The sequence below is a fragment of the Sinocyclocheilus anshuiensis genome, unplaced genomic scaffold (assembly GCF_001515605.1).
Source record: "Sinocyclocheilus anshuiensis isolate Anshui unplaced genomic scaffold, SAMN03320099.WGS_v1.1 scaffold2350, whole genome shotgun sequence".
NCBI lineage: Eukaryota > Metazoa > Chordata > Actinopteri > Cypriniformes > Cyprinidae > Sinocyclocheilus > Sinocyclocheilus anshuiensis.
In genome coordinates, this window is record NW_015558761.1 from 135,939 (window position 1) to 144,852 (window position 8,914).

General features: G+C 40.7%; 1 protein-coding gene across 1 annotated transcript in view; it reads left to right on the forward strand.

Annotated features, from left to right (window-relative positions):
* Nucleotides 1-285: 285 nt before the first annotated feature.
* The window catches only part of LOC107681485 (nuclear receptor subfamily 1 group D member 1-like), a 12,897-nt gene continuing 4,268 nt past the window's right edge, over nucleotides 286-8,914 (forward strand). The window contains exons 1-4 of the mRNA XM_016477794.1: nucleotides 286-901; nucleotides 6,456-6,785; nucleotides 6,874-6,962; nucleotides 7,109-7,253. Coding sequence (XP_016333280.1) covers nucleotides 886-901; nucleotides 6,456-6,785; nucleotides 6,874-6,962; nucleotides 7,109-7,253 — 580 coding nt within the window. The 5' untranslated portion in view covers nucleotides 286-885. The remainder of the gene's footprint in view (nucleotides 902-6,455; nucleotides 6,786-6,873; nucleotides 6,963-7,108; nucleotides 7,254-8,914) is intronic.

The following is an 8,914-nucleotide window of genomic DNA, read 5'->3' on the forward strand; positions in this document are numbered from 1 at the left end:
TCAAATATGGGTCTCTAATTTAGGCACATGACCTACATCCAAACCAGTGTGATGCAGGCCAAAAACGTGAGAACCAGGGTGCCTTTGAGAACAGTTGATGCGGTGTTCTGACGGGCAAACCCTCGATGGCTCCAAGCCTATCAGTCGAGTGTACTGTAGAGAAGAGGATCTTCTCTGGAGGGAAGTAAACAGCAGTCACGGTGCGCTCCTCCTCCTCTCCATGTGCTTCCCCCACGGCTCTCCTCCCCCTCACCAGAGCGGCGCTCATTTGCATAAAATGTGTGTCAGTAGGGCAGCGCTCACATGCAGCGCGCGCATGCAGAAGTCATTCCGATGGCAAACGAGTCCACGCGCAGTCACCTGCCACTGAGAGCAGAGAGGAGGAGGAGGCAAGAGGAAGGAAGATCAAGCAGCTCTACTACAGCAGCGTGACTGGAAAGGAAAGAAGGAGGGCGTGTGAAACGGAGCAACAGTTCTTGGCATAGCTACAATAACCCAAACAATTGAAAGGGCAAAGAAAGGAGGGGGAACTCGTGGGGGGAAAGCTCAGTCACATTTTTAAGACACCTGAAAACGTGCCCGGTGTTTAGTGTGAGGCTTGTTACACAGCTCTGCCTTGGAGAACGATGCCAGTGCACTGGCTCTGACTGTTTTGAAGAAAAGAGCTACTGTAATGCACGCGACACAGTCTTCAAGGACATCTTTCAAAGAGTGAGGACGGCACATTGCCCTGCTTACCTGAAGGACGTCTGGCATTAGTGTCGCTTCTTCCTCGAGACATTGCCTAACAGACTTCTTGAAGTTCTTACCTGTACGGACGGAATTTGAAACACAGACCCGACTCCGATACCTGCATTTCCTTCATCAACACCAGGAACAGGCACCATGGACGGCAGTCCAGGTGAGTTAAAAACAATGTATTGTCTATAAACACGAATGAATGCAGGTAAATGATTTGCACGGATGATAGTAATGTTTCATTCACCCGTTTGGCTGTTTTAGCCAACTTTGTCATTTATTTGAATATCTTGTTTAACGTTAGAAAACGGTGGCACGGATATATATTGGTACTGACTTTGAATATAAAATAAATACATGTACTGTCAAGATTTGTAATTAAATTACATTATACGTTGACATGTTTATCATTTTACACACACACACACAATGCTTTTTAGCATCTGCACACTGCAATGAATGTCAAATACATTTTTGGACTATATCGCAAACGGACTACCACGTTTTGGCAAATATTTCCGGTCTCGCGTTGCACGTAAACAAACTCACGTGCAGCTCGCTCTGCTCTGCTCACGCACTCTTCCCGGTAGACTGTACGGTGAGCGTGATTTGACCAAGTACAACATGTTCCTGGAACATCATTCCAATCAACCAATCAGAATTGAGGGATAACTTTTCAGGAAATGTCAGTTTTAGGTTTACGATCAGGATTAGGTGCTTCTACACTCTTGTTAACCAGCTATTATTTCACACTGATTTTAGGAATAAATTATGGGTTAGGTTTAGGGGTGGGATTGGGTTACGTCTGTATTTTTGGAAGGTAATGTTGATCCAGGAACATGTCTTGCTTGGCAAAATCAGGGCGACCAGACTGTACATCATGACGCATCATCCTCATAAATGAATCGAGAATTGGTTCACGGCGTGACCTCCAACCCAGCGACTTGTTGCTAAAAATCAATTTGCAGTCATAAAAAAAGAAAAGCTATCCAGCCTCATTCTTTTCCGTTTCGTTAGTGATTTAACACCCGTCTCCAGTAGCTATGGGGGTGGGTAAAATCCAAACCCAACCTTGGCTACTGTAAGGTTTTTGTTTTCGACCAGGTTACTGTCATTCATAAACCAAGTCACGCTTGATGACTGACTGTCATCATCTATAGCGCTCCTCCTGTACATTCCTGTACATTTACTCCAACACGTGCTCAAAGTGTAGCTCAATAACTGCTCATGAACATGTGAGAAGATCAGGAAACACAGTCAACATTTATGGCGCAGCTGGCAATAAACCACTGTTTTGTTTACTATCATCACATGGCATTCCTTATGAGCCAATAACATGTTTTTTAGATGGCTAATCTTAAATTATTTATTATAAAGCTCTTAGACATTTGTATTTTTAATAAGTCTGAATGTAAAGTATCCAACTTATAATAAGCTTTGGCAGCAAGTATAATAACGATACATGCATAGTAACTCAGTAGGCTCTAAATTACAAGATTAATATACAATTTCTTGTATGTGATCACAGGCTACAATTTGCTGAAAGGTTCAACCATCATTTAAATCTAAAATATGAACATCTCTGGAAACACATAGCTAGCTGTGTTGGCCATGTCATATCCAGTATGTTTTTTGTGAATCTGGTGCCGGGGATTTCTTAGAAAGCGCTCAGTTTGCCACCTGCATGGTGTTGTCAGGCGCAGTGGTATTCATACAGACAGACTTTCGCTTTCACCGTCACGAGGATCGACTCCGAGCTCCACGTGCCACGCGTGATTTCCCAGGCACACAGCCCCTCCTTGCTTGTGTTTTTGTTCCGGCAGCCCGTGTCTCATGCAGCCTCTGAAGGGAGGGAGGCTGGTCACTGGGTCAAAGTCAAAGAGGCACAGATCTGAGCTCAGATCTTTCTTCTCTGCCTGCATGATCTCTGTTTAACTCTTTAACACACTGTTATGTGATAGAAGATGCTCCTTTTAAGGCCATGAATGGCTCGTATGTACTATATAAAAATATTTTTCTAAGTTGTAAAAATACACGAAAATACTATTTGACATCTAATGACATGTTTAATTCAGTGCGTTACTTGTAATTCTTGTAACACTAAATCTGATAGTGTTCCTTAATTCTTAATTGCATTATGCACACTTTTAAGGGATCCTGTTAAAAATAAATGAACTATATTACAAAGTAAAGGATAATATAATAGTTGTTCATTTTTGGAAGGTGCATAAGTTATACTGCACGTGTGTGTTGGCTCCTATAGAAGATAGCAACATTGACCTACTTTTCAGCAGCAGCACATGTCTGAGGGCATCCAGCTCTACGAACAAACCTTGAAACAAGAAATCAAAGCCTCCCAACTGAGAAAGCTCACCTGCCAAAACCAGTGAAAATGGAATTTACTTAAAGGGATAGTTCACCCAAAAATGAACATTCTGTCATTATCACCCCCATGCTGTTTCAAACTGTATAACATTCTTTTTTTCACACACAAAAGAAGATATTGTGTATTATGTATTTGTACTTTTTGTTACCATTTACGTCCTTTATATGCAAGAGACATTTCTCAAAATATCAAAATAATTGATATTCCACAGTAGGAAAAAAATCCTACTAAAATATATATATTTAAAATATAGTTCAGTCAGACTAATTTTGGAAATTATTTTAATGTTTATGATTTTTCTATAATTTGCTATAATTAATTATATAATTAGCTCTTTTTTGCTGGTATGACCAGAGGCCATCGTATGATTGGCTGAGGTGCCTCACATGATCCATGTTAGCGGTTATAATTTTCCCAATGGTAATTGACCCTCGCATCTCCCAATAATAAGACGATCTCTGTTTCTAGGGATCCTGAAGACCTTGATTAGCTTGTTAAAGTGTGTCTGATTAGGCTTGGAGCTAAACTCTGCAGGAAAGTGGACCTCGAGAGCCAGAGTTGAGGACCCTTGCAATACAACATATAGGCTACTAAACATAGATAGGCCTACGTTTACACTATTCTGATTTAAATCCATCCACAAAGTGATTATACTAAAAAATTAACTTGCATATCAACTGGATATTGTATCCATGTCTACATCTGTCCGTTATCATTATTGCTTTTGAGTGGGAGGTTTGTTTTCCCTCATGGCAGCTGCAAAAGGGCAAATCCAGACAAAAACGACTGAAATTCAATAACCCGTTCATTTATTCACTCTTTGAGTCACTCATCACCCATGTGCATGTGAGACACATTACACTAAAGCAAAGGTTTAGTATGTCGTGGTGTTTAGGGAAATTATTATGTCTGCCTGTATCCTTTTAAAATGCCACAACGGTCGTTAATTCAGGTGGAATTAAATTGGGAAGGATAGTTAATGTAGCCTAATCTATATTCCAAGCCATTTGTGAGGCATCACGTTATAAGCAAGTGAGATGAGGCGAAATGTGTTGGGTTTAAAAAAAGCAGGCAAACACAAAACAAGCTCGTATGTCGAGTAAACGTGACCGTTCATGCACTCCGGTTTCCGGTGACTCGAGTATTCTAAACACGCGCGCATAAATATGGCCTTGGTTACTGTTTTTATGTCCTCTTCAAACGTGAGCAGCAGGCTGGCAAGTTTGTGCCTTTTTTTTTCTCTCGTACTGTGGCTGCTCTAGACACGGGACTGCGGAAAGAGGCTTGTGCTTTGGGGCGTTCACTATGTCAGGAGCGCATGTGAGTCGGCGGTCAGGTGGCTGGCAGCTCTGGAGGAGCGAGCAGCGCGCGTGGGAGTTCTCAGATCCGTGTTTATGATTCGCAAACAAATTGTTCTTTGGAGTCGGTTCTTTATAAAGATTCGGTTTAACTGACTTGGGAAGGGTTTTTTTTTTTTTTTGAATGCTTGAAAGAACATACAAAATACCAAGTAAACAACAGTAAGAAAAATCTTAATACAATTCAAGAAGTCCAAATAGCAGCATAACAAAAAAATACATAGATAACCAAAATAAACATAACTAGAAAATGAAAAAAAGAAAAATAAGTACATAAATACATAAAATACAATACAAAGGGCTTAATCATCAAAAAAATATCTTCGAAAGATTACATAGTTTAAAGGCTTTTTTTATGACGCATGAGTTTTAAGGATTTGAAGAAGACCGTTAAATCTTTCTGGACAAGTAAGAAAGTGGGGGTGACTCGGGAAGGTTAATAAGAGTAATAGTTTGAGCTGTAGGAACGAACTTTGCAACTGCACAAACACGATGGAGACTTTCTGACGCAAGGAAAACGCATTAGAAAGGTGGCAGCACTGAGCTGACAAAAAAAAACGACATTTAAAAAGCTCAAATATAAAAGGTAATTCAGAACATAATAAAAATCAGGAATTGAACTAACACACAACTTGTGAAATTCAGCATGCATTTCCTTGAAACACGTTTTGGAGACGCAACTCAAACGGATCGAATCACTGAAGTGAACCGACTCGCTGAAATAAATCCGATTCCTCAACGATGCACTTGCACACGTGAGTCAGTCTGGCTCATCCTGGCTCATTTCTCTCACACTGGCTTCCAGAGGCTCGGTTAGAAGCATGTGATTCATGGAGACGGATGAGCTGACAGACTGGGAGCAGCACAGGATTCAAACATGTGGGACATTTCCGAGTTTACATATATAGAAATGAGTGTCCTGGAAGCTTTTTTTAAACATTCTACTGGTCTGGTGTGGGGGGAAAAGCCTCAAATAAATGACAGATTTGAGGAATTCTGTAGAATGAATTTAAACATGCAAAATTTGTAAAACTGAATGACTGCACATTCTTATTGGTGGTTGAAATTAGTCACAATACTTGTGTAAGGTGCAGGGGATATGAAGAAAACTGTAAGTTAATGCTTTCCAATTCTGTTAAAGTGAATTCCGCTGTTGCCCCTACAGAGCAATTGACCCTTCGTAAAAACTCTCCCTCCTTAGTTACTGTCGCTATGTCCGACAAGCCATGCCACTCTCACACTACACGTCATGTTCTAACGCAGTAAAAAATACATTGCGGAGCAAAAAGGAAACTGACAACATGCCGACAGACAGAGCAGGTTATTTTGGTATGAAACAAGGTCTCAGCTTTCAAATTTTGTCTTTTTTTTTTTTTAAGAAATTCAAACAATAAATACCATTTTGTGGCTCTTTAATGTGTCGTGACATATCACTGTATTACCTCAGTTCAAGCGGCATGTGAACCGATCGTCTTTTCATATTTACTTAGAGCATGAAATAAACACGAATGAACATCAGAACGTATTTTATTTAAACCGCGGAAAGACATCAATATACAACATTTTTCAAGTTTAAGTCCACCAAAGTTACAGTTTCACAATTACAGAAACTTGTTATTGGCAATACATTATGCAGACTAGCTGCTGTGAGCATGTAGCTATGCTGTGCAAATAGCATACATGAAATCTAGACAGGTGGAGCTAGGGGAAGTGGAGGGTTACTGAGGAGCGAACTTACAGTGAACACCGAACCAGACTTTTTAAATGTTGAGTAAGCAATCTCATTGGCTGCTGATGTACCAGAGACCAATCTGGTTGTGCATGTAGTGAACAATTTAATTACTAGCAGATTGCATTAAGGATGTATCAGTCTGCACCATCTGGAGTTTCATGACAGAGCTAGATATAAATTATAAGACCAACTTCCCTTAATTTAACATTCTTTGTTTTCCCTCCTTTTCCTTCACACACAGGTGGAGGAGTGATCCTCTATGCAGGCTCAACTGGAAGCGCCAGCCCCAGTCCAGGAAGCCCATCCAGTGGATACCAAACCCAATCTCCAGCCTCTCAACCCTCATCCCCGGAGGAGGTCTCTTTCACTGAGTTTGGTGACCTTAATAAACATCCAACTGGAAGCAATGCCAGTTCTGCAGGGGGCAACAGACTGGTTTTCCAGTTTCCAGAAGTAAGCAGTGCTACCACTGTCAACCCTGTTACACCGATGGTAACATCATCAGGGCAAAACACCTACTCTCACCCAGTAGTCGGCAGGCGACCAAGTATGTTCACGGGTACCTTTACCAGTGAGTATTATCAGTCATTTTTGATATTGTCTCAAATTTGGTGACCATCGTCCACTGCTAACTTACTGTTGACAATTTGTGTTACTAGAAACAGGAGGTATGGTGTTGCTCTGCAAAGTATGTGGGGATATTGCATCAGGATTTCACTATGGTGTCCATGCATGTGAGGGATGCAAGGTGAGAACAGACACATACACACTCACATGCACATAAAAAACCCTCAAAATGCGTAACTGATGTGTTTAGTGTCAGTCTGAGACTAAAGCCACACACACACACCTACAGAAACACACACATTCACTCTAATCTTGTGTTGTCCTCAGGGTTTCTTCCGCCGCAGTATCCAGCAGAACATCCATTATAAGATGTGTGTGAAGAATGAAAACTGTCTGATCATGAGGATGAACCGCAATCGCTGTCAGCACTGTCGATTTAAGAAGTGCCTCTCTGTCGGCATGTCCAGAGATGGTATGAGCTTTAAACATAGTTATTTACAGTGTTTGCTAGGGGAAATATCAGTATTGCTACAAATACTTAAGTGTTAAGAATGTTGCTGGGTTGGTAAACAACCACCTAGCAATGTTCTAGTAACCTCCCAGTACACCCTAGTAACTGCACGTTTCTAAGCAGTTAGAGCAGAATATTGACTGGTTGGACTTAAGCCAGTAAGAACCCACTTAACAACCACATGCAGCACCCTAGCAACTGCTCAGCAACATGATAAAAATGCTCAGTACAAATCAGCAACTTCATAATGCAAAGTTTCGCTTTGAAAATCCAGTGATATTTTCCATCAGAATCTGCAAATCTGGGGTTTCGAGTAAGGGCAAAACAATTTCCCCATGCAGATTTTGCAACAGGTTCAAGTTTGTTACACAAATTTGATACTTTAACCAACAGAAAGCTGCTTGTTTGATGCATCGCTGCTGTATTGACAATGGACAATGAGTCTTTTTTGCCTGCAAATTTTGCTAATATGACCTCACCACTACAGTATATTTAAAAAATACCTTTATATTTCCTCAACCCTATATCCACCATCTGTTCTGTGCTGTTTGCACCTATAGCTTACACCCCATTCTGACAGTTTCCTTTCACCGCTGATTTATTAGTGTGGGCTCTCCGAAATCCCACAAGTCATCACTCACTGTAAAAACTGCAGCAAATCAGGTTAATTTGGGGAATTGGGGACACAGATGGCCCGAACTCCTAGTACACTGCAGTTTAATGTGTTTCCAGGTCTTCCTTTGCTGTATTGCAGGATTAATTAAGATCCAAATGCTAGCTGGGATTTAATAAAGTGCTTTGTCGATGTAACGCAGAAGCTAAGAGACCTTTATTTCAATTGAATGCAATGCATAAACATTCTAAAATATCTTTTCGATCTGTCCTCTAGCACACTTTGCCCATACAGGACAGTATTGTCTCTGGGGAGCTTTGTAAACTGGGCTGATAATAAATCATATTTTCTGGGGCTAGTGTACATATTTAGGTGACCTAAAAAGCGGGAAAGTAAAGTGATAAGCACCATCATATTTCAACGTCACATGATGTATTTGACCTGGTTTTCCTCCCCAGTAGTCAGTCACACTGTAATTACACTAGATTTTGAATTTATTTGGAAGTTTATGAATGTATGAATAACTTTTGTGGGTTTTAACTTTTCAGGCTATTGTAATGTTGTAGTGCCCTCAAATGCAAAAAACATAGCTAATACTCTATATCGCTGACTATATGATAGATGCTAATCTCCCTCCATTATATTATGTCATTGCATTTGTCACCTGAAACCTTGACGTCTCTCCTTACACTGACCCACGCCTTCACGTGATGGTGCTATATGACACCTCTAAACACAAAAAGCCTTCAACTCATTATTATATTATAGACCTAAAGACCTAGTTTTGCATTGGTGCTTGTCTTAGCAGTTTTAACCTAACCTTTCTTGCTGAAGGCACCTCCCATTGCTCAACACTTACTTGCTCCTTATCAGACCAGTTTATCATATCATGTTCCTCTGCCATACAATGTTTCAGCGCTTAACTATTCTAATGTGACCCTCAGTGGCATCACCTCTGCTTGGGTGACCCACTGACCCACTTCCCAATGGATAGAGACACCGAGAGAGG